Below are 25,096 nucleotides of genomic sequence, written 5' to 3' on the forward strand. Positions count from 1 at the left end.
CTGCTCGCCCAGCCCAGCCCTGCGCCGCCGCTCCCCTCCTCCTCCTCCTCCTCCTCCTCCTCCCTCTCCTCCTGCTGCTGCCGCTGCTCCCTTCCCCCCCGCCTTCCCCCCGCCCCCCGCCCCAGCCCCCTCGGATGTCGCTGCCGCCGCCGCCGCTCAGTGCGCGCAGGGCGAGAGCCGCGAGGAGACGGGGGAGCGGCGCGGCCGAGCACCATTGAAGTCTGTATCCTTCAGCTCCCCCCCCCTTCCCTTCCCTTCCCCCCCACCCCCCCCAAAAAAACCCCGCCGCGGGGCCGGCAACCCCGCTTCTTCCCCCCCTTTTTTTTTAAATTTTAATTTTATATTTATTTATTATTTTTTTTTCTTCCCCCCCCTTTTCGGAGGGATCCGCGGCAGGCCTCGGGGAGGGAGGGAAGGAGGGAGAGAGGGAGGGGGGCGGCCCCGCGGGCTGTGCCGTGGGGGAGGCAGGAAGGAGCTGGGGGGGTGAGGAGGAGGAGGAGGAGGAGGAGGAGGAGGAAGGGGGGGCTCCGGGCAGACAAAGCCGGAGCCCGCCAGCGCCGAGGGGCGGCCTCCGCAGCCCGGCCTCCGCCAGCAGCCTCCGGCCGGGGGAAACGTGGCGGGGTGGGGTGCGATGGGACCGGGGGAACGGGGGGGGGGGTGCAGCACCCCCCCCCACCACCACACACACACACACTATTTCCCTTTTTTTTTAATCGTTATTTATTTATTTTCCTCTCCGTTAGCGCTCTTGGCTCTTCCTCCCCCTCCTTTCCCCCCCCCCGCGCCTTTTCTCCTTGCTTGCAAACGGGGACGCGGCGAGCCCCGGGAGGGCCCCGCTCCCAGCGCCCCCGGGCCCTGCCGGCGGGGAACGGGGCGGGATCGGGGAGCCCGGGGGGCTTGGCCGGCCTCGGAGGGCTCCTCTCTCTGCGCCTTGCCCAGGCGTACGTGGAAATCTCAAGTTTAGGAGTTGGCAGTGGGGCAGGGACACAATGCACGCCGAAAAGAGGTGGCCGGTGATGAGAAATGCCGTGGAAAAGGGGATGGATTGTGGCCGACACAGGTTGAATCTGCCCAGGTTAAATCTGCACACCGTAGCTGAGCTGGTTTTGGCGTAGGACCTCGGTTCTTGCAACCCTGAGATTCAGAAGGCAACGTTACAGTTGCATTAAGATAAATACGTGTTCATCAGCGCTCACTCCCGCCTAAGAGTGATGGGTGACTCTGTTACACTGCAGATGTGTAGCTGCTCCCCCCCAGATTCGCAGTTAACACATCCAAGCATGTGTTTTAATTAACTGCTAGAATCTGAACTCTTGTTCCATTGGGTTTAAGGAAATAAGCATCCCTGATGGTCCTCCCCCCTTTCCCTAGAAACATCTCTGTGCCTTAGTAGGCCTTGGGAAAAGCCTTTTTTTCAACCATCTGTACCACTTTGTCAGTGTCATTTAGCCTGGCTAGGTAAAAGTGTGTTGCTGGGTTATGCCAGACAAAGTAGTAATCTACTTTTTGTTCTGGATTTAATCCGTGTTAGAAATGTTATATGCAATGAATACCTGGGGGTTGGAACAAGGACCATGCTTGTATTGGGATGCCTTTCTTTGAGTAATGTAAACTTCCTTTTAATTGTCATGCCTTTTAATTGTCATGCATTTTTCTAGTAAAAGCTCTGCAAGTCTGCAATAAAAATGGCCTCCAATAAAACTACATTGGTAAGTTCATGCACACCTAAAGTATGTAAGGATTTAATCAACATATTTTTCTTCAAACTTATAACTTGGCATCTCCATTTAAAAGATACATCCACATCTCCCCTCCCCAGCATTGTTCTGACCAAAATTTCAGATCCAGAAAGTAAGGCTACTAGAAAGGACATTTATCTTTGGCTTTAACAAATCTGCCATTTCTGCAGAGATACATTGGGAAAAAGACCAAAAAAAAAAAAAAAAAAAGCTCTGCACAATTTCATGTGTCCTACAGTAGAAAACACTAAGGATTTTTTTTTTATCCTCCTTTCAGGATACCAAGTAATTTATCATATACGTAAAAATGAAATGAAAGTAATGTATTTGTTTAATTTCTTCCAGTTTATTCAGGAAAAACTAATTGTCTGAGAAAAGGCAGTCCTTATAGAAGAAAAATAACTATTGGGAAATGATGTGGTGTAGTTAAGATGCCCTTTTACATGATTGTTAACAAATAACAGTTTCTTTGAATTTCATAGGAGCAGAGATTATCAGATGCCAACCCCTCCTGGACCACTTTAATGATGCATTCATGGATCTCAAGTCCTGTAAAGCTTTGCTTGATGTTAAAATATGAACTTTTAAGGGCAATTGGTTGCAGAAGTTGATGTAATTGCCGTTTAACTAGATATTTTGTATATATGCATAGATACACGTGTGTGAAAGAACTGAAAAAATAGAGCATGAGATGCATCCAAGGTTGGTTGAGGCAGGGAGCTAGGGAAGAATGCACACACACACAAGTTACCATTTGGGTAGCAGAACAACTGACTTGCAATGCGCTCAGAAGGCCTGTTCTTAAATTTCCTAAAATGGTTGCTAATTGACCCAGATTGAGGCACGTTAAAAACTTGCATCAACTCATGGCTTCACAGTGCAGCACGGTGCTTGCTTTACATGATATGATAAAAAACAGCTGTAAGGATTTCATCAAGATGAATGTCTGAACTTTGTGTCAGTAATTGATGGCCCGCTTTTCCCTAATTTGAGGAAGTGTAGTGGTTAGCCAGCTCAGGGAGGAGGTGCCTCAGGGATGGGAAAGAGTCCGTGAATGCAGTATTTTTAATATTTTGATGTTGTTCAGGGTTTTGCCGCACAGGTCAGGAAAATCAGTTATGGTTCCCATGGGAACCGTAACTAATTCTGCTTCATTTTGTAGTTCATGCGAAACCTACATATATTAGGGGATAGCTCAGCTCTGGAACTGTAATTCTGATTTTGTTACCTCCTGTATCTTGAAACACTTCACCACAACGTCATGTCAGCGTTCTCATATTGCCCCTCAAAGAAAGTGTGATTATCCACTGCGGATCATCTGTATCTGGCACAGGTGGCTTCTGAATGCAGGGTGGGAAATGCGCCATAGATGAGTATCCAGTGGTTAAGTGCCCAAGATTAGGCTCAAAACAGGTCACCCTAAAGAAGGGACCCTTCAGGGCTCTATTGGACATCTCTACCTTTAGAGTCAGCCGCTGCACTTGCCTGTAAGCTGAGATTTACATAGGCTTGTATAATCTCAGAACTTAAAATTTTTAAAGAACGTTCAATATTTCTCCAGGCACTGCAGTTAAATATTATTAACTAGGTCGGAAAGGCTCAAGAAGGTTCACTTCAGAAAGTAGTGCTGTTCAGAAGATGTAATTAATCCACTAATATTTAAAATGAAAAGCAACGTACCTTTGACATTGCTTTTGCTTACTGAACTTCAAGGGGAAAAAAAAGCAGATCCCGTAATGTTCATTTTCTTCTATGGAAGGTTATACAGATACTTAAAGGTCTTTAAAAGTTTTCAGAAATAAAGAGGTTACTTTCATACAGAGGTCCAAACCATTTAAGCGACAAGAATGAGTGAAGCTGAAAACAGTATTAGAAATTATTATATTATTCCACGGAATTAGAGAATTTCAGTCCAATGGAGAACACAGATTGAGATGTTCCACTTGTAGCCTGCTTGCTTCATCGCCAGTAATTAGTATAATGCCATGCTATAGTGAGTCTGTGTCACTTTTTTCCTGCTTTTTTTGTTGCTGTTTTCCTCATCTCTACCCATTTCTCTTTTTAATACTTTAATTTCTCGGAATAAGCAGCCTTCTTAGATGAGTTGGGCATATTCATGTTTTTATTTAATTTCGGTCTTGCGTTCTTTTTTCATGTGCAGGCAAGAAAAAAAAAAAAGCCAGTGTGGTTGAGTTGACGCTTCTCAGACATGAATACTGTGTTCCAAAATACACCTGGAGTATGCAGGCAGTTAAAATCTGATTGGAAATACATGGTCTGTTCTAAATAATCTCTTCTATACTCCCAAATCAAAACAAGTGTCACACAAATCGTATACAGAAAATTGCTGTTTGAAAAGGAAACTAGAATCTTTTCCTTGCCTTACTTTGTTGTTTGCACCTTCAGTTGCAAATCAGAGTAAAGGTATTTTGGGGAGGGAGAGGAAAAATTGATTACAAAAAAAGGAAGAGCACAAAGAGTAGGCTTTGGAAAGACAGCATCAGCTTCTTCAGTTTACAAAAAGAAGACAGTTTTCTTCGCACCTAACTGATATTTTTTTTCTGCCTTTCACCACATCAAGACAAAATTCAGCAAAGTCGAAAAATTAGTTTCAAAATTGCTTCACGGTATTCGCAAACTAGCCCAAGTTAATTCTAGAGAAGGCTAGGAAAATGCCATAAACATCAGTGATCCATGGTTTTTGCTTGTTTGCTTCTGATGGGTAGGAAGTGTGTTAGTGAGGAAGTAGTTTTCGTTTAGGGTGCTGCATGACTATATGTTTTTTGGAGCTTAATAATGCTCCCGTTAATTTATGGCTGCCATTTTAACAATTTCCTTATAAGGAGCAATCCAAAATGGCAACCAAACTTTTTTTGGTCTGTTAGTGCTCCAGAAATGTGATATGGCGATGTTACAGACCCGTTCCAACCTTTTCAAGACTACAAACAAGGAAATTCTGAAATGTGTCCTTCTATAACTATTAAATTGTGCCTTATTAAACTGGGAATGCCTTGAGGATGATGTGGATGTAATATTTATTTTAAGAACTTTGAAGAATATTATTTAAAGTATCAAATGTAAACTTAAAACACTTAAAAGTTTTTTAAGTTAGCAAAACTTCATTTACATGTTAAGTGCTGTACTTTAAGTGTAGCTGTCTTAAAGTTTTGCACCTTTGTGACACCTGAATGTAAGTTACATCGGTGCGTGGCTGAGAATGAGGAGGGACTGCAGTAGTTGAATGCTCCTAGCATGCATCCTGGAGCATGCACCCCGTTCAATAATTATCACTCATTATTGAATACTTGTTTATAGTAGCACTACATCATAAACTTTGCTCCCATCAGCTTCTCCTTTTTTGGAAAACGTAGTAACCACCTTTTTTTTTTGAGTAGCATCCCCTTTCTGTTTTATGCATTTTCACAATTCCCTTATTACTTTTCTTTACTCTGCCTTACGCTGTTTCTTGCCCTCTGCCCTTTCACAGGCGTAGAGTTAACTTACAGAAGCTTTATAAAATTTCGAGCATGTAGCACTCTGGGAATGAAATTTATAAGGGGAGTGGAGGCACCCTTTGTGTGGACAAAAATATTTCACCTTTATAAGAACTGCTGTTAAGTGTTGGGTATCTCGTTAAGCGACTGAAGAAAACCCAAAATATTAACATGTCTTGCTCAGGTTACCCGACCTCATGCACTAACGTGAAAGGAGTCTGAGCTCCTGGCTATAGTGTGAATAAGTACCCCATTCCTTGCTGTTTGTTGACCAAAGTTGGATTTGGCCAGTGAAGTAACTGTGTGAAGCAGGAGAACGAATAATGGCAATCTGAATTTCTTTTGTAGCACAAAATGGGAAAGAAACAAAATGGCAAAGGTAAAAAAGTTGAAGAGGCAGAGCCTGAAGAATTTGTTGTGGAGAAAGTCCTGGACAGACGTGTTGTGAATGGAAAGGTGGAATACTACTTGAAATGGAAAGGATTTACAGAGTAAGGCATTCCCCAGTACTTTTTTTCTGATGCAATGCTAAATACTAACCATCTGTTTGAAATAACTGCGTGGATGGGGGGTTGGATGGTGCGGGATGTGTTTTATAGAGTGGAAAGGGGAGGACATCCATAAACATGTATTCAAGTGGGGCAGTCGAGTATGAAAATAAGATAGAAGATATCTAGCCTAGTGTTCATGCTTCATAAAAATGCTCCAGGGTCCCTGCTAAGTCTTCAGTGATCATTCTTTTGCCGTTGTTCTTTGATTTAGCCTGTGTCAATATCTATCAAGGTAAGCTAGAGTGACAGTTGTTGTAATATAGGTATACTTACACATGGGGTGGAATGAGTGTTGTTTCTGAGAAATAAATGTTGCAGGGATTTAAACTGTAGGCAGCTCTGAAGTGGTGCATTCAAGGCAGATACTTTGCTTATTGTTTCCTTCTTTGAACTTCTCTCGAATTAGGTGAATTTACCAAAGGAATTCTCTGGCATGGTTGCCTTTAATTAGACATACCCAAAAGGTACCTGTCAGGCTCTTTCCCAGACCTTGTGTAAGCACAACTGTGCTTTACCGGCTGAAAAAAGGGGATGCATTGGATGTTTGTTACCTAGCGTTTGAACATAAGTAGTTAAGTGTGCAGGTCCCTTATTGTTGCGTATCTCTCAAAGTGGTTGCATTGCAACTTTCTGCAATTCTGTAGCCTAAGATCTGTGTGAAGATGAGCGCATAAACAGCAGTGTGTTGGTATGCAGGGGTCAGGTTTAAAGTTGCAGAAGTATGTTTTAGTCACTGAATATAATTTGTAGATATCCTGTTCGTGCTGTAGTACTGTGTCAGTATTTGTGTGTGAGGACTTCTGATGGAGTGCTTCATTGTTGTAGGGAACATTCATGGATGACTTAAATAAAGAAATAAGAATAATAAAGTACATACTGGAGCATTTTCAATACCCAGCTCTGGACCTGGAGCTCTTGCTCTCTGTAGTCAACCGAACAAGGGAGATAGAGTTAAGCTCAGAGACAACTTTTGAGAGCATTTCTGGTACAGAGAAGGTTAGATGTACATACTTACACCACTTACAGTGGGTGCTAGATATTCTTTGTTCTCTTCAAGTCTTAGTTTGTGCTCTTACAGCATAGTTGGTTTGCATGGACAGTCTTTAGGGAAACCAGGCAGGGAGTCAGTTTAAATGGACGGGTAGGTTGAGGGTTGAATGTCTGAGCTCCCACCAAGATCACAGGACTTAACAGAGCTGCTTATTCTGTACCTTGAGTTTAAGAAGAGTTCAAAAATATTCTTCACGCTAGCAGAGCTTACTTCTTTCCATCTTCAAGTGTTCCATACGTGAAGGTTGTGAAAGATGATGAGAGGCATCCTTAGGTTTAAGAAAGATGACTTATGTAATGAGAAAAAAGTGGCTTGCTTAAGGTGAGCCATGTGGCTAGTGCTGTGTTTTTCTTCTTTTCCTAGTTTTACATAAATGTGTGTATGTTTCAGTGCTGACAACACGTGGGAACCTGAAGAAAACTTAGATTGTCCAGAGCTAATTGAAGCTTTTCTGAACTCTCAGAAAGCTGGAAAAGAAAAAACAGATGGTGCCAAAAGGAAATCTTTGTCAGATAGCGAATCCGATGATAGTAAATCAAAGAAAAAACGTGATTCTGTAAGTATATGTTTGTGCACTAAGCTTCGTTTCTCCTGTGTCTCTTCCTGTCTGTCCAACCCCTTGCCCTCAAAATTCTGTTATGACTTGAGAGTTAGAAACAAACGTGGGTTTAAAACTGTAAAAATTGCACAGTGTCTGGAACCGTGGTTGGAAATTGTAATGATACGTAGCGGTCAATGAGACTGTCAAAATAGTGGGTAAAAGATGATCACTTGCCATTCCTCTATATGACCAAAAGTTCTGACGTTGTCCCCTGATACTTGCTGAATACTTAAGACTGGTTCACAAACAATGTGAAGTGGGTCAGTTTGTATTGGAGCAAAGTGCTCATGAATGGAACAAGGTGAAGTTCTGTTCTGGCTCCTGTATGGTGAAGTATGTGCTTAAATAGGTGAGTGGAAGGGTGGCAAAATGTGAAGACCAAGCAGTTATTTAGATTATACTGGACTTGATGGTGGAGAAGGTATAGAAAGGGTGGCTGAAGAAAACTTACCTTTATGTAAAGGTCTGGGTTTTGCCTACAGTTTAAATGATTGAACATAGTAAGCTTAGTGCTAGTAGGTGCAAAATAACGTACATATTAAAATGTGTTCAGAACTTCCCATTTTCCTCTTTAAACTTTCAAACTATAAAAATTTGAATCAGATCTGGTTGGCAATATCAGTGGTTTACTGAAGACAGCTGTAGGATGTGTGCTGTCAAAAACAGGTGACATTCAAAGGCATCAGAAGGAATATGGACATACAGAAAACAAAATATTATTTGTAGTATTTAAAGTCAGGTGTGTGGCTTGACCCAGTGCAGTAGTGGTCGCTGTCTGAAAAAGGATGTTGTGAAACTAGAGAAAATAATAAAGGAAACAGGCGTAATATTCTGTACCACTGCTGCGATCTCAGTGAGCCAAGAGGAGTTGAGGTATTCCCTGTGGGTGCAGTTGCACAGTTGGCTCAGGCCAAGCCAAGCGCCCAAGTCTGTTGTTCTGCTGAAAAGGATGTGTTCTTCCCGCTGCCAGGACTGCATTTTGGCTTTGCCCGTTTTGTTGCTTTTCGTAGCCATCCTTGTTTTTTTGTCTACTATAAGAATTTTAGATTGCTTGTTTCATCTATTGAGCATTCAGAAATAACTGCTAGAAATGTTGGTGTAGAATTCCTTTATTCTTACTCCGCATCTGAACGATTTGACCTGAAGACCAGTCATGAGGAAAAGAAATTGTCGTCTTCAGGCAATTATTATATGTAATCATAGCTTTTGTAATTATGTAAGGCTGTGCTTTGTTTTGTTCTGTTATGCATGCAGACAAATGCATGTATCTAGCTCTAAAGCCAAAATACAATTTGATCTTGAACTAGATAATGATCTTCTAACTTCTCAATAGGTTGATAAGCCAAGAGGGTTTGCGAGGGGTCTTGATCCTGAGCGGATAATTGGGGCTACGGATAGCAGCGGAGAGCTCATGTTCCTCATGAAATGGTAAGTCCTACATCCATAGTTTGGGTCCATATTACAGGAGGGCAGGCACTTAGCTGGTGAGAAAACTTCATTTCAGCAGCCAGATGCTGGTGGTCTGCTTATTAACCTTGTGTTTGTAGAAAAACAGAACTTGTGCAATCATTCAGTACTTACTCCCCCTTTCTTCCAGAACCAAAATGACTTCAGGTTCTCTTGGTTCAGTTTTACAGAAGTAGAAATTTGAAAGAAAATATGGAAAACAGGGATAGTTGTCAGAATAAAACAAAGGAAAACATTAAAAAGGAGCATATTTTTGTGTAGTTCAGTTGTAATTGATTAGTTTTTCCATAACCGATTGTAAGCAACAAGCATAGATGCACAAAGCTGGTTTGTAACATCAGCATACACTTTAAAAAGGAGCCTGAAGCATGTCAAATTGGAATGTTTTTTTGTAACCCCAAGACAGCACCAGGAATAGCAGTATAAAATGCAGCAAGTTACTTGCATAAACATTTAATACAATTTGGATGTAAATAGCACCTCTTAAGACCGATGCTACTGCGTTTCACTTTGAAGTTTTGATTATGCTTTAAAAATAAAATTAGCAAAGTTATACTTACTTCATTATGTACTGCAATTCGTAACAGTACGAACAGTTGCCTTTGAACAGCATTTTCCGTAAAACAGAAAAACCTGGGAAGGAAAGGAAGATACGGCTATGAAATCTTGGCATTAGCGTGGAAATTCTTGATAGCTGTTGTGAAAGAAATACTGAAAACTGATCTCTAGCCAATACTCTTCAGAATTTTATGATGCATAAAGAGCTGCTAAGTTTCTTTGAATACGTATGCTTCCTGAAACCCACTGTTGTTAAAATAAAGTGCCCTGGTATGAAAATAAGGTACTGGATTAATAATTATGCGTTTTCTTAAACCCCCCTCTCTTCTACATCAGGAAAGACTCTGATGAGGCAGATCTGGTGCTGGCCAAAGAAGCTAACGTGAAGTGTCCTCAGATCGTAATCGCTTTTTATGAGGAGCGACTAACTTGGCATTCATGCCCAGAAGATGAAGCACAATAATTGTTTGCATTGCTTTTTTATATATATGAATATTAAAACCTGAAATTTGATTTATTAGCAATGTGAGAAGCATACATTCTAACAAGATTCAAATTTGATATTTTTTTGAAGTAGTGTGTTTTGCATCAACAGCAAGTAAATAAAAGCTTTCTGCAACTTGTTTCATTTATCATGAGAGAGCATTTGATACTACTACTTCCTCCATATTAGGTAAAAGCTTTTATAAAACATTCATAAACTTCCATAGTTATTACAGAATCATAATGAATGTCTAAACAAACTCACAGATGTTTTGTAGTCTTCTATACTATTGATGTGCATGTATCTTCTTTACCCAAACCTAGCCCTTAAAACCTGTAGAATCATTCTTTTTAGTATTTGGGATCACTTGGTCCCAAGAAGACCAGGTGAAAACTAACTTTGTAGTAATTTGAATGTTATCAGACTGTATATTGTTTACTTTATTGTAAATACTGGTGAACAGTGGTCAATAAAATAGTTTTATATTCTTCCTTTATACTGATAGGCTGTGACTCTTTTGAAGCGGTATGATATTTCTGAACTTTTGATATGTTAAGCTCTCAATTCGTAATGTATTTAACTGTAAGTTGTTTTTGGGGGTAGATTGATTAATATTACCCCACTGCTATTCTGTAATGACAATACCAGACCAGTGCCAGGCTGTGGTTCTCTATATTTTTGGTGAACAATGCCTGGGGTATAATTTTTTTCGGTCAGGAAGGGCCAACTTTTTTGTGCTGCGAAATGAATGTGCTTTGGTACTTGTTTAAGTCACAGATAGCAGCCGTGCTGCCTGAGTATGGCTGTTGATCACAAGGCCAAGTGGCCTCTGTGGTTGTATTGGGGGAAAAAATAATGATCTGTTGACAGCATCAGCCTTTGCTCTAATTTCAGGTCTTAATACAGGGCTATACTATAACTAGCAATGGTTCAGGTAAAATTATGCTTCAAGCAGTGGCCTGAAAATACTTACGTAGCCCTCTGCCTTTAAAGTTTAATATTTTAATCAAGATTCTAAGTCATGTACTTTAAATGAGACTTTGTTGCTCTCTCTGATTGAATTTTAAAATGAGTTTATCAACTGCTTCTTGGGGAATGCCCTCAGAAGGGCCAAGTAAGGGGTGGGAAACTCAGGAGGAAGAAAGTTGCCTTTTTCTACTCTTCTTCCAATTGTCATTCCTGCTTTTCTTTTCACTTGCTTTCATCTATGCTTGTTCTTTAATTTTTGTTCTGATTACTATGGCAGAGTTTGCCTTGAGCTTTGCCTCTTTGTATCTCGATGGCCAACTTCGTTTCAGAATTCCTCTTAGTTTTAGAGTTCTGACTAAAATGATCATGTAATGTGCTACTGGCAGAGTCCTAGGAGAGATGGTTAAGATTCTCTCAGTATGCTTTCTTAGAAAGTTTTTTTTAAAAAAATGTATAAAAATATTCCTGGAAACCCTCATGTGGTATTTTGAGGAGCAAATGAAGGAATTTAATCTATGCTTGATGTTCTTTTGATAGTTTCATAAATCATGACTAAAAATACTTGTTCTCGTAGTTTCAAAAGCCATTTATGTAGTGAATTAAAACTTGTAAAACACTTAATTGCAGTTAAACACGGGTGGTTAAACTGATGCTAAATTACCTTTTTAATATGTAACTGCCTTATCAAGATTTTTTCTTACCGAATTTGGGCACAGTTCAGTCACTGTGGCTGCGGGAAAAATTTGCTATCTTGTGTTAATGTGGGGGTTCCCTTATTCCAGTTAACGATAAATTTCACTGCTTAGCTACCTTCTCCTGCTTCTTCCTTTGACAAATCACCCTGCATCTGTCATATGTGCAAGTCTTCTACAGAGTTCATGGCTTAATTCTTTGGGGCCTCTATTCTTAAAGCATTTCTTTTTACCCAGTTGTCTGAGAAATAGACTAAACAAGAATCCTAAAGCAGCATGCATTTTCCTGCCTGTTTCTTCAGTATGAAGTGGTTTTCAGTTCTGAGTCAAGGTAGTTATTTTGCAGTTTGTGTTTGGTTGTCTGAACTTTGCAGTTTCTTTACGTTGTTTCAAGTGTGGATATCAAGTTCATAAGAAGTTGCTGATTTGAATCAATATAGGTTAAAAAGTCAATTTATTGGTTATTGTAAGTGGTAGACGTAAAGGTTTTTGTTGAAAGGTTGATGCTCAACAATTTGTAATCTTTAAAATGTGGTTTTGCATCTAGGTACAGCTTTTACATTATATTTGGTTCTTCCTTCTGACTATCCGTAAAAATGCATTGTATTCACGTTGAAATACTATACGGCTTGTTACACACTTAGAAATCTAATTTTTTACATTATGCTGGTAGAAATGCTGACTGGTATGTTTCCTTTTTATTTCCCCTCAATTTGTGTCAAACTGCATTTTGACGGTAATGAAATGCAACACTTTAAAGTTACAAGTTATGTAAAATTATGCTGAATGTGCTGGGTACATATGCAAAAAGACGTTATCAAATGTTATTAATTTAAAATTAACTGATTAAATAAATGAAATATCTTCTGTAGTTAGTGAGTCGTGCGGAGGTTTCTGCTCATTGTCCTTCCTGATACCGAAACAAAGATTTCAGGCTGTCTTTTCATGATCCTTCTGTGTTGATGCTACTGTCCAAAACAAACAAACAAACAAAAAAAAACAACCACAACCCACCCCCAGAGCATCCCCCACACTCCCTAGGAAGTTGTATTTGGTTGTCTTTGCTCTTATACTACCCCTCTCCCTGAGTGAAGAAAATACCCTCGATTTAAACACAACCACGCTGCTTTTTGTTGAGAAATTTTAACTTCAGTCAGTTTTCCAATTTGGATCACTTCATTAGCTGATCCAGTTTGGATCACATCACAAGCTTCATTTTGACTGTTTTTTCCTTAGCGAACTAATTGCAGAGCTGCTGCTAAATGGAATAAAATGAATGTTTTTAGTATATGCAAAATAAGCAACCAGCATTGCAAGTTAATTCTATCAGTTCAGCAGAAACCAATTTTATATGTTTCATGATAATTCTGGATTCGTGATCCGGTTCTCTAAAACTGCTTGAAGTTTCCTTAATGGGTTATATCCATTTAGGACTCACTGTAAGTTGCTGTAATTTCAAGTGTAAACAGAACATTTTTTGTTTAACTGCAAGTTATTATTTATCTTATTATTTACTCACCTAAATTAGGCTCTGTCGCTCTAATAGATTGTCCCCCTTCCCTGTTCTAAAAGCTGCCTGCAACACCCTCAGCGTTTTCCTTACCTTTGATGTTTTTGGTTTGGAATCTCTTTACCAAGCACCACCTCCTTTTCCTCAGCTGTTGCATGTAACTGATGCCACGAAGACGTGCCTGCTCTGCTGAGGGAGGCCTCTCAACCTGGACCCCTAAGGTGCCCCCAAGTTTGTGAGGTGCCTCCCCCCCACAAAGCATCTTGTTGCACAGTCTGACCACATCTTAAAAGCCAAAGTGCACCAAAACTCTGTAGGGTCAAGCAGAGCCACACTTCTGATGGTTTATTAAGATGTGTCGCTGGTAGCTCAAGGAGCTGTGCCTCAGCGCTTTGTTTTGCAGAGTGAATACGCCGACTAGTTGCTTTTACCTTTCTCAAATGTATGCTGTTCACAGGCACGTCCAGTTTAACAGTGTTTTGCTGTTTTCCCAGACTTCGGATGTGGCAGCACATGAGGCACAAGTGCTTGGTGGTACCTGTGGCTCAGCGGGACCTGGGAGGAGGCTGCAGAAGCTTTGAGCTTTACGATGCTCGTGCTGCTGTTAGGACAATTCCAGCCAACAACTCGGGTAACATCAGAGCTTTTTGAAGTTCAAATGGAAAACATCTCCAAAATCCATCTCAGGGACTTCTATCAAAGCATTCTGGGCTCGTATTTCAAATAAGTGGTAGATGGTGGTTGGGGTTTAACCCAGCCGGCAGCTAAACACCACACAGCTGTTCGCTCACCCTCCCCCCTCCCTCTCTGGGATGGGGGAGAGAAACGGGAAAGTGAAGCCTGTGAGTTGAGATAAAGACAGTTTATTAAGACAAAAATAATAATAACAATAATAATAATAACAATAATGATGATAATAGTGCTAAGAATAATAACGTGTACAAAACAAGTGGTGCACAATGCATCACTTGTCAGCTCACCACCCGCTGACCAATGCCCAGCCTAGCCCCGAGCAGTCCGGCACCCCCACCATGGCCAGCCACCCCTATATATTGTTTAGCATGATGCCATAAAGTATGGAATACCCCTTTGGCCAGTTTGAGTCAGCTGTCCTGGGTCTGTCCCCTCCCAGCTCCTGCTGCACCCCCAGCCTACCCGTTGGCAGGACAGAGTGAGAAGCTGAAATGTCCTTGGCTTGGTGTAAGCACTGCTCTGCAACAATTAACACATCAGCATATTATCAGCACTCTTCTCATCCTAAGCCAAAATGTAGCACCCTACCAGCTACTAGGAAGAAAATTAACTCTGTCCTTTCTGAAACCTGGACAATAGTTTAAAAGCAGTACATGCAAAAAAGAAAGATCAATTGCAGGCTCAGAGAAAGAGCCTGCAATTGATCTACCCCCATACAAAAAGGAAGGGTGCTTTTCTTCCTTGGAAGGCGCTGTGGGATTTATTAACCTGGTGAGAGAATCGGATATGATTCCCAGTGCTCCAGATGGCACCATCCCGTTGGGAGCTCATATTCCGAGGTCTAAAGACGCTGGTGTTGATGGCGTGGTGTTGGAGAATGCAATAACTTATTGCAATGATTTTTTTTAATTAGATGATGGTTTTAGTAAGTGGTCAAATACTTACATTCATTGCACTGTCTGCAAAAAGAATTTTTACCTGGTGAAAAGATAGCCCTTCTGGGTATTGTACTGGAAGGCAGGGTTAGTTTTCTTTTCTTTATTGAATGTACCAATCGCTCCCATTTTCTGGGGAGAAAATGGGAGTGATGCCTCCACAGGGGAGGCATCGTTAGCTTCTGGATCTCATTCCTCCCTCCCCAAAATGCTTTCCTTCAGGTGCCCTGTTCTGCACAGAGTTGTGTATGTATTTTTGCTTCCAAGTCTTCATCCAAAAGCACTGAGCCTTGGTCAACAATCAGGACATTTTGTCTACATGTAGAAAAGACGTAATACTGAAACTCAGACAGAATGAGACAGGTAATTTTTTTCTTTAATATCTGAAATACAAAGAATGCTTGAACTACTTCCCCACCTTTTAAAATAACAATCAAAAAGCAGGGAATTAATTGTGTTGTTGGTTTTCCTAGATGCGCAAAATGCTGCTTACACCAAATATATTGAGAAGCTAAAGAACTGAAACCATTTGCTTCTTCCATCATTGAGCCCTGGTAGTCTAGGCAAGATGCAACATTTCTGACCAAAAGCCAGGTGAAACACTTCCATTCGCCCGAGTGCCACTCCAATCTTAATAATTATAGTATTAACAAGCCAGGTGGAGGTGTTTAAAGATTTGCTTTAATAAAATAATACACTGTAGGCCTTGGATTTCAATATATATGTATATATTTGGGAGATTGCGTATCTGCAGAATTCATGGGCTGCCCTTTGAAATTCTGTTGTTTTGTCACAGGCTGTCAGTATTTTGCAGATCACTGCTCAGAAAATGTATGCTATCCCCTCAGATTAGGAAAAAAATATTAAGCATATCTTTTTTTTGAATGAGATGCCGACTTGTGGGGTGGTTCAAGATGCAGTGTCTGGGTTTAAGCGTGTAACCGTGTGGTGATTCAATAGGTGGCACTCCAGGCTGAGCCGGGCATCTGCCTGCACCCTGTCCTCTCCAGCAGGTGGGGTTCCTGCACCCGTGCTGGCTGGGGAGACCCCGAGGAACCCAGAAACCCATGATAGGGAACCACAGGAGCTCTCCAAGCACACCTGCTTGTGTACGACAGCCATTGGAGAAGAGGGATTGTGAAAGTGGATATTTCTGTAGGGCCTTCTCCTCGTGATGCTCCTCTTGGGACGTGAGTATCAAAAATGGAATGGGAAGCAGTGCCCGGAGAATTTCAGAGGTGAACAGCAACTTCCCTCAAGGTGGTTCCAGGCACTGATGCCCCCCTTCAGGGATCTAACCCTGCTCGCTGCTTACTAATCAGTTTTCTGCCAGTAGATCAGCAGTTGGAGCTCCTGTCGTGAAGATTTGTGCCTCCATTAAGAGGATGTTGTGTTCGTTTAGAGGGAAGTAACTGGGCCTGGGGAATAAAGGTCGTATTACGCGCTCAATATTAACTGCTTAGTTATGGTTCAAGGTTGGAATAAAGAGACACTGGTTTTCTTTATCCCGTGGCAGACATGCAACATCCATGCTGAAGTTTCCAAATGTATTGTTAGGATGAACAATGACTAAATGGTAACACTTAAATACAGCAGCATTTTGAAACTTGAGTAAAGATGTAACATTAATAAATGTTACAAACCCTTAGCAGAGAGAAGATGCTGTAATGGAATAGCTTACCCCACCAATAATTCTTGTGAGAAATAACAGCTGCTCAGGATGTTTTTTGTGAGAGCCATGGCTACATTCCTGCTGCCACTTTCATGGCTGGTATCCACATTGATGGTGGTGTGATGTCCTAAGAGATCCAACTTACTACTTGCTCCCTTGGCATCTAACTGGCTTTACTGAACTTTTGGGCAGGAGAGCAGAGCTGTTTAACTTCGTCCGGGACAGCTGTGGAGTAGCAGCAGACAGCAAGCATGGGGACTGCAGGGTAGCTCTTCTGTGGCAATGCTGAGCCCTGGGAGAATCTGTTTGCTTCCTGAGTGAGAGCAGCAAAACAACCACAGCAAATGCTGGTAAGCAGATTTGGGAAAGTTTCTTAGCAGTTGGAAATGTTGCCTCCATACAATGCAGGTATTCCAAACTGGCTGAAAGATTTCACGTTGATAAATCGCTCTCTTTCCAAGAAAGTTCTTGTGCTAAAATAGTGCTTGGAACAGTTCTGACTGAAACACTCCCCATCCTTTTGCAATACCACTGGTAAATACTGGAGTGGACTCACAGAGCTGACCTGCTGAGGCAAGGCTGGGGATGCAGCAAAGTGGCTGAAGAAAAATGATGCGCAGAGCAAAGGGAGCTTTACCCATTTGGATGGAATGGTTATGGCATATGCTGGGGATGTTACGTGGAAAGAAGACACAGGGAACATTCCTCATGTCTTAACATTGTTACAAAAATGCTACAATGCTGAGACCATTGCAGGCTCAATTCCTAGTCCCTCTTTCAAATGATAGATATTAGCTCCTCTTAAAATAAAGATAAGTTTTTTTCTTTTCTTTTTTTTTTAAGAGGCAATTTGATTTGTTAGGCAGTGCATTACAAAGGCAAAACTGAAGTTAAAGGCAGTACTAAAACTTGAATTTGTGGAGGACAATGTATGCACATAAATCTAGCGGTACTGGAGAACATTTCAAAGACACAATTACAAACTCAAGAGATACTTTGTAGTAGTGGAGACGTGAAATTCAAACAATTGAAGGCCTCTCACTCTTTCTTATCATCCTCTGTGTTACTTGCTATCTGAAACTGCTGAATTACAGCAGTACAGACTGCTCACTGCCTGCCTCTATTTTGAATACAGCAACTTTATGGGGAAAAAAATCCATGCAACAAGACTTATTTCCTTGCTTAATTGCGCTAATGAAGTGAGAACGGCACAGAGCAGCATGGAAATATTTATTTGAAATTGTAGCAAGTGCACGAGGGAATCCCCTGCTGCAGGCTGATTGAAGACAGGAGGCAATGCAATCCTCCTTACTCACATTACTGCGCCAGCTAATCCTAAGGCCAGACCAAAGGGTTTTGTAGCAATTTGACTAGGAAATTCTTACCACTCTTTCCACCACAAAAGTTCCCCTGATATCCATACTGGTGATTACAAGGTAATTAAAAAAACTAAAAATATATATATTTTGAAATTTGGGATCAGAAAAAAGTAAGTTAGGCATAAGCAGAAACTGAAGAGTCCCTCAATTACTTGAAAGCATATCTAATTAAGTAACACATCTGTCACAGAGTCTTTGGCCTTAGCTTATTTGGCCACACAATATAACGAATAAACCTCCCATTAAAGTCATTAAGAGCAGACAAAGCCACGATGTGCACCCTAGGACTTGCCTGCACAAGAAATAGCTCAGACCAGGTACAGCAGAGGATCTATTCTGCAACACCTCCCTGGGGGAGCACTTTTTTTTGCCATAAGTATGCATTTGTGTGGTTTCACTTAATACACATGAGAAGTGAAATATGTTAAAAGCAAACAAAGGTATCCGTCACGTCAAACAAGTGCATCTGTGTGAGAAACTGGTGCACAGTGCCTGCTGGGCTTTGAATTCCCCACTTGAGATCGTTTCACAGTAACCACCTTATATAGATCAATGCAAAGTAGCACAAAGTGCACTGCTCCTTCATTGTAAATTTACAAAGTGAAGGAAATCGACCCATTGAATGCATGGCTTCATGATGAGGTAATAGCTAGCCAGAAGCTGCTTGGGGTGCTGAGATATTGCTGCAAGTCAACCAGGCAGCTCACAAAGTTGAGTCTGCTGATTGCCAAGAAGCAACAGTAGTTCGGCACCACTTGCACCCTAGAATGTGTTTTCTGTCTGTTTATGGGACAATCAAAACATCATTTCAAATATACTAGTGCGTATGATGTAAATTTTATCACAAGTTTAAATATTACATGAGCATAACTGCTTATTCCATACAGACTTGAAAAAAAATGGCATTTATTCAGTGCAGTGCCTTTAAGGCAATGGATGCACTCCTTTGAAATGTGCAGAGTACATGGTCAAGAAGCAGGGTGAAGCCTGCCGTGCTGAGCAGAAGATACCTGATACACTTGACTAACTGCTGAGAGACTAAACGAGACCCCTTGAGATGAACCAAAAATACAGTTTGACTACAACTGAGAGTGGTACCCCCATATGAGAGTAGTACCTTTCTAACTACAGAGTTATGTTTAAAATAATACAGCCTTGTCAAAGACTTCATTAAGTTAGCACTAGATAAGCTTATATCTGTGCTAAGGAAAGGGTGAGTTATACTAATTTGCAATAGCTTTAAAAGAGCATAATACATTAGTACCAGGAATTGTACAGGTGTATTTATTCTGCTAAAAGATTAGCCCCCTGAATGACAGGTACAAGAGCATAAGTCCCCGTAGACCATGTGATAGGAATAAGGGAAGATAGTGGCATGAGAATTCCTGCAAAGTAGCAGGAATCTGCTCCTCGAGCTGTGGAAGCTGCCCACAAACTATGATCGCAAAGCAAGGGAATGCAAGATGATAGCATTCACTTAAATCCTTCATGTTGCCTGCTAAATTAGATAGTATGATATGGCATTTACATGAACCAGCACCAGTTATTGTAACTCAGCTGATGTGTGATAACTTGTTCAGCTGCTGGATATTCAACACAGGTTTAAGTCCTGACCCTTTGCAGTCAAAGTACCAGTGGGAAATATTCTTTCTTCTCAGTGTGTGACTAGAACAAGCTACATGCTTCAGCTGTTATGAAAGTGGTCACTTCCCCAGTAACACCACCATTCTGTCAATAATGCCAGGCCCACTAGGTCTTTGTCTTTCCAAACCTGCTTCTCCTAATTACCTTGCTGTTCTTAATCTTCATTTGTAGCCCCTTGCTACAGCTTCTCTTAAAATATTCACTGCCAACTTGGTTCCTCCTGTCTGTGCTCATCTCTGATAAAAACCATCAACCAAATGCCTCTCAAAACCACTCATTCCTCCTGCCTTTTTAGTGCTTCCCTTCAGGCTTCCCCTGGTTCCCCTTGCTAGTTACTCTCAACTACTTTTGCCTGTGGGCAACAAGAAGTTTTTTTAGCAAGTCATTGCATGGACACTGCCTGAAAGACTACAGCAGAAGTCATGGCAGCGGGGCAGCCCCACCTCTGTTCCTCTGGCTCTGGGTGAGGTTTCTGCACAGGCTTCTGCGGTGTGGTGAAAATTGTAGGTTAATCTGCCAAATGAAACAGATGCTCGTTTAGAAGTACACATGCACAATCTGCTCAGAACAGGTCTCCCTCTAAGGCTGATAAAGGATGGGTAATCTTGTCATCGTTTTTCAGATGTGGCATAAATAAATAAATGGCACATGAGGATTTTCTTTGCATCAAAAGAAAAAACAGAATACAAATAGAGGAAATGGACTTACTAACTGAGGGTCCTTGGACTGGTAAAATTGCAAGTTTGTTCTTGTTCCACCTCTTTTTATGAACGTATCAGAACGATGGTGGGGAGTGAAGAGTAGTCCGTATGCCTTTCACATGCCACACAGTTTCTGTGCTTACCAAATGGCCAATGGCCAAAAGAAAAAAAAAAAAAACAAAACACTATCATTTACAGACAGTCTGACCCAGATGCCTCCCTCTTGAGGTACAAAATTGCCCTTGGCTGCCTTTACAGACACTGGAACCCAGATGTTTTCAGAGGATAAATTAAATTGTACTCAACCTGAAACGTCTGAAGGAGATTTTTGTATCTGCCCCGACCACAGAAGCTGGGGGACTACTGAACAACCACCATACCCATCTATTTCAGAAGCCAGCGAAGAACCAGAAAGAAACTACCGATGGAAAAACAGCACCTGAGACTCTTCCAGCAAGCCACTGTTTTACACTATTATCATCTGCTCTGAAATAGTCCTAAGTATTGAGCAGGATTTGTAGGCTGTATATTTTGTGGCTCAGGCATTTGCCCTGGGTGCTGATTTTGTCAGCCTGGTGAATCTGTGCAAATAAATATAATGACTCTGTGTTAATCTGTTAAACCTGACCTAGAAAAACAAAAGCAAACAGAACCCAAATTGGCCAGAAATAAAGCGAGGAAACAACAAACACCTTGTAGGAAACAAAGGTAGAGGGGAGAAGGGAAAAGGAAGCCTGTATTCCTCTGCTGCTATCAAATGTGTAAAGGAGGAGTCCCTTTAAAAATATTCTTGTTTATTTCATGCTGGCTTATTTGTTCTTCAGAAGGCCATGCAAGACTTGCAGTTTGGCCAGCTAACTCTTTGCAACAGCAAGGATGGCAGTGGATCGTAGCTCTTTTTGATGGTTTTCAGTTTTTAATAAAGCATTTGGTTTCTGCTGGAGTTGAAAAGACAGTGTGCAGTTTTCACTAATTGTTCTTCTCATTTGATACCTTCCTTCCTGCTCACTCTAGAAACAGAGGCCTTCCATTTTAGCTTGTCTTCACATGAGATATAATACAGAAAATTGGAACTATTTAAGGGGGAAAAATTGAAACACAATAAACAGTCCTTCCTCATGTTCCATGTGAATGCTAATAATACTCTCTCTCTCTCCCTCCCTCTATCCCTTCCTCCCTCCCTCCGTCTGACCCAATTTTGCTTGAGCAGACCTTGTTTTCCTATGGCAGGCACCTTTGAGACTGCAAACTTAGCAGATGCTGCTGAGTATGAGAGCACTGCACTCAGAAAATCAAGTTTAAATCTACTACATTAATGGCATTAAAATTTCCAGTGTACTAATAACTTGCTTGTTCTGTTTTCATCAAAAACTCCCTTAGTTTTGCTCACATAAAAGGAGAACCCAAGGCTAAGGGTTTCAATCCTCCAGCAACTTTAGGTATCAGCGCATCTGTCCAACCTGCTTGAAGGAATGCTGTGTTCTTGGATACAACTATTGAAATCTATTTGACTGCTTACTGTTATACATACACATAGAAAAGGGCTAAAAATCACTAGCACCAGCAAACGTGTTCATTTCATGCTTTACTGCAAACAAGCTACAAAAAATGAATAAATAAAAAAAAAAATCAATGCTTGCCAAATACAAAATGACAACATTGTGAGGGGAAAATTGTTTTCCACCATAGAACACAAACAAATAACAGGAAATATTGGAAGAGCTCCTTTCTCTCTTCTCACTCTTCTCTTAATCCTTACACCTCCCACAACACCGAGGCACCAAGCATCTTTTAAAACTGCAGCTCTAGTTCAAGGAAGGGTATCTGGTGCACTCAAGAATTTTCTTTTGGATCTGATATTATTTTTTCATAATGTGATCAAGCAGTCTGGATCCAAGCAGTCCTGCAGCATCTTCTGGGTGTTGAGCTTCACCCCAGCCTAGGGAAATAGCTGAGGCCATAAACATGGGGCTTTCATCATTGTGTTTTAATCACTGTGTTAGCACATGGGATGGCACCACAGGAAGAGCTCTGCACTGCACCCTAATTTGAGCGGGAGAGCAGCATCCATGCTGTGCTTGCTTGGTCGGGTTTATGTTTCTCGGCTGCTCCATTTGTGGCTGGAGCACAGCTTCCTGCTACATTGCAGGTGAAACGTTTCCTCTGTGTGTCCTGGGGATGCTCCACCAGACAGGACAAAGAGGAGGAGAGGAGGTCAACCTAATTTGCTTCAAAACTATGTAATTGAACTGAAATAAAGTGCTAACATAGATGCATACAGGTTTGCCCTTCTTAGGCAATGGGTGTCACAGTTTTAATCTGAAATAAGTTGAACTGATGTCACGATAGCAGAGTAGTACTTTATTTCAGTGCAAATTTTAAGAGCTATTGTAGAATCAAGTCCCTCTTGCTTGGCTGAAGCAGGGAGAAAAATATCTTATGCTTCAGTAACTGGAATTGATGTATTACAGCATTAAGAAGCTGTAGGTGTAGAAAGAGAAATCCCCTCAGATCAGCGGGTTAGATAATGTCAGTAGCAAGCCTCCACCGTTCACACCAGCACCAGAGCTGCATCCCTGGGAAGCTGTCAGAGAAACCTTGGTGGAAATCATGTCATGGCACACCACCACTGGTGTGAAAACAGTCGGGACAAAAATAGCATGAGAACTTCACAGAAAATGTACAGTTATTTCCTCTATGCAAATTCGGAACTGGCAACAGAACTAGCCTAAGTCATCACTTTCCCTTATTTACACCCAGTTTAGACTCCACCCCTCTAATTTCTATCCCTTTCCACAGTATATTCTCTTTTCCCAGTCCTTTTGGTCTTTTTTTTTTCTGTTTTCCCTCCTGTTTTCTCAGTCTTTCCTGGTGTTTTCCTAGGATGCTATATTTTATACTAATAGATTTTTTTTTTTTTTTTCTGCTGCAATTATCCCAAATTTTGCTTGTTGAATTGATAGCTGTTTCCCCTGAGGTAGATGCTCTGAGCAATATCCAGTGGGTCCCTCTGGATCTCTCGCCAGACAGCATTATAGAGCTCAATGCAAACTGAAAGCCTGTTTTGCTGGCAAGAGGAAGAATGGAAAGGAGTTGGAGCATATGGCCCCAGTCATCCATGAAAAAGTAGAGAACAGAACATAAAATAGGAAATTTCAGTGCAGATGACTGAGATTAGGAAAATGTTGTGGGTATATTGACCAAATTAAGCTACAAAATGAATTAAGTAGATCTCCCCACAAAAGAACACACTTCTCTGAAGAAATTAATTCAGGAGGTCTTGGACAGATCTTCCACTTCAGAACCACAAAATGTAGATGTTATGATGATCAGCGGCCGGTTCTTTTACATGCATGCTCTGCTGCTCACCGCAAACAGTCATCTTGGTAAGATCTGATGTTTTCCAATCTCCTTTCTTTCCTGGAAAATATCTGCTCACCATACCCTTATGGAAAGAGGTAATGCAATATGACACAGAAATGGGACACAACAACAACAACAAAAAAGCCTTAAAAAGGAATTGAGCACTGAAATGGTATAAACAAACAGTTCAGAAGCTTGAACAGAACTCTGAAAAAGAGACATGTGTTCCCTATCATAATTATTTTTTTTCCTTTTTCATTAAGAACTCTTGCTTGTACATCTTCTGTTGCTACATGTGACTGTATCTAATTGGGATTTTTTGCTAGCAAAATTGTGTGGTTTAGAGGCAGCATTATTTCACAAATGTATTGAAATAATGGAGAGATTTATAAATCTCATTGATAATCATTTTTATTATGTTAAAGTGTAACAGGAACTTGCCTTCTCAAAACTAGTTTATACTAGCAATCCTGCAGAAAGCTATTTGATTGCCAGCTAGCCTTGGTCTTCCTTTTTCACTTCTGTCTTTTCTATCTGGCCTTCCTTTGTCAATCATTTCTTGGAACCAAAATGGTTTATTGGTTCATTGTCGAACCAAAAGTGACAAATGTTTCAGAACAAAAAGGTCACTGCAGACACTTTTATGTAACACTTCTGGAATTCTCTGTACTTCATCATTATGAGTAAGTTGTTGTTCATATTGATCTCTACATGGTTCTGTACTGTTTTGCATAATGACTCTTATCCAATAAAGTTTGGGGTATTCTGCTGCAAGACAAATTAATAATTTTTATTTAATCCCAGAACTTGCTTCATATTTTCGTATCTTATGGGAAAAATCCACTCAAAGATTACATAAAAAGACAATATTCTATGTTTTTCAGTATTTAGGAATGAAGTAAGCATATATTCAAATCACTTCTCCTTTTTAAAAATCAGAGAAGTTGCTCAGATTCTTTGGTGATTCTTTAACAGTACATAGATAAGAAGAGTATTTCAGCACTTCGGAAGTAGAAACCCTTACTACTTGTTGTAACAGAAAAGTAATACCTTCTACTCTAACTAGAAGGTATTTTCCTAAGGTGCTTTTATTTATTACTCTTAAAATAAATTCAGCTCACAGAAAGAACCTTAGCTTTACCTTCCTGGCCTACTCATTCAGAGAATTCCTCCTGAAAATAACAGGGGCTCAAAGGCCCTCTTTGTACTTTGTTTTTGCTTCCCTTTACAGCAGTAAATTGTACGTGAGCAGAGCTATTCTCTGGTAACAGAGGGCAGCTGCTCTGACACAGCCCCTGTCCAGTTCACTAATCTTGGTTCTGCCCCAGGACAGAGATCCAAACAAGCTGTATATCGGGACTGGCTGCTGAGCCACGCTAAGTCCCCAGACGTCCCTGGAAATTGGCATAGGCCAGAGGTGCACAGCGCTGCTCCAGCACCCAGGAGCGTTTTCCAGGACTGCCGATTCACAGGGAAGATGCTGCCTGCAGATCTGCTCTCCCTGCACACGTCGGGAAACACGTCCAGGAGCTCCAAGGCCTTCCCTGGGGAAAAAAAAAAAAAGAAAAGACATGTTTATCATTAGCAGCAAGA

The 25,096-nt window shown here is 41.1% G+C and overlaps 1 protein-coding gene across 3 annotated transcripts; it reads left to right on the top strand.

The window, feature by feature from the left end:
- Positions 1-76: 76 nt before the first annotated feature.
- CBX3 (chromobox 3) lies at positions 77-10,441 on the top strand. 3 transcript variants are annotated; one of them, XM_068674234.1, is made up of 7 exons: positions 95-219; positions 1,659-1,709; positions 2,222-2,290; positions 5,582-5,724; positions 7,226-7,391; positions 8,770-8,864; positions 9,798-10,441. In XM_068674234.1, the coding sequence occupies exons 2-7, from the start codon at positions 1,686-1,688 to the stop codon at positions 9,922-9,924; spliced, it is 624 nt and encodes a 207-aa protein (XP_068530335.1). In that variant the 5' UTR covers positions 95-219; positions 1,659-1,685; the 3' UTR covers positions 9,925-10,441. The 3 variants fall into 3 exon arrangements, with proteins under 3 accessions (XP_068530337.1, XP_068530335.1, XP_068530336.1); XM_068674235.1 differs by lacking the exon at positions 2,222-2,290 and having other exon boundaries at positions 99-219; XM_068674236.1 differs by lacking the exons at positions 1,659-1,709; positions 2,222-2,290 and having other exon boundaries at positions 77-219.
- The last annotated feature ends 14,655 nt before the right edge of the window (positions 10,442-25,096 follow it).

Source organism: Anas acuta, chromosome 2 (assembly GCF_963932015.1).
Source record: "Anas acuta chromosome 2, bAnaAcu1.1, whole genome shotgun sequence".
NCBI lineage: Eukaryota > Metazoa > Chordata > Aves > Anseriformes > Anatidae > Anas > Anas acuta.

Bases quoted from the DNA above. Each gene is read 5' to 3' on its own strand.
- CBX3 (XM_068674234.1), top strand. From the start codon at position 1,686: ATGGCCTCCAATAAAACTACATTG. The intron at 1,710-2,221 runs GTAAGTTCATGC...TGAATTTCATAG, and splicing joins CCTCCAATAAAACTACATTG to GAGCAGAGATTATCAGATGC. The intron at 2,291-5,581 runs GTAAAGCTTTGC...TTTCTTTTGTAG, and splicing joins ATTCATGGATCTCAAGTCCT to CACAAAATGGGAAAGAAACA.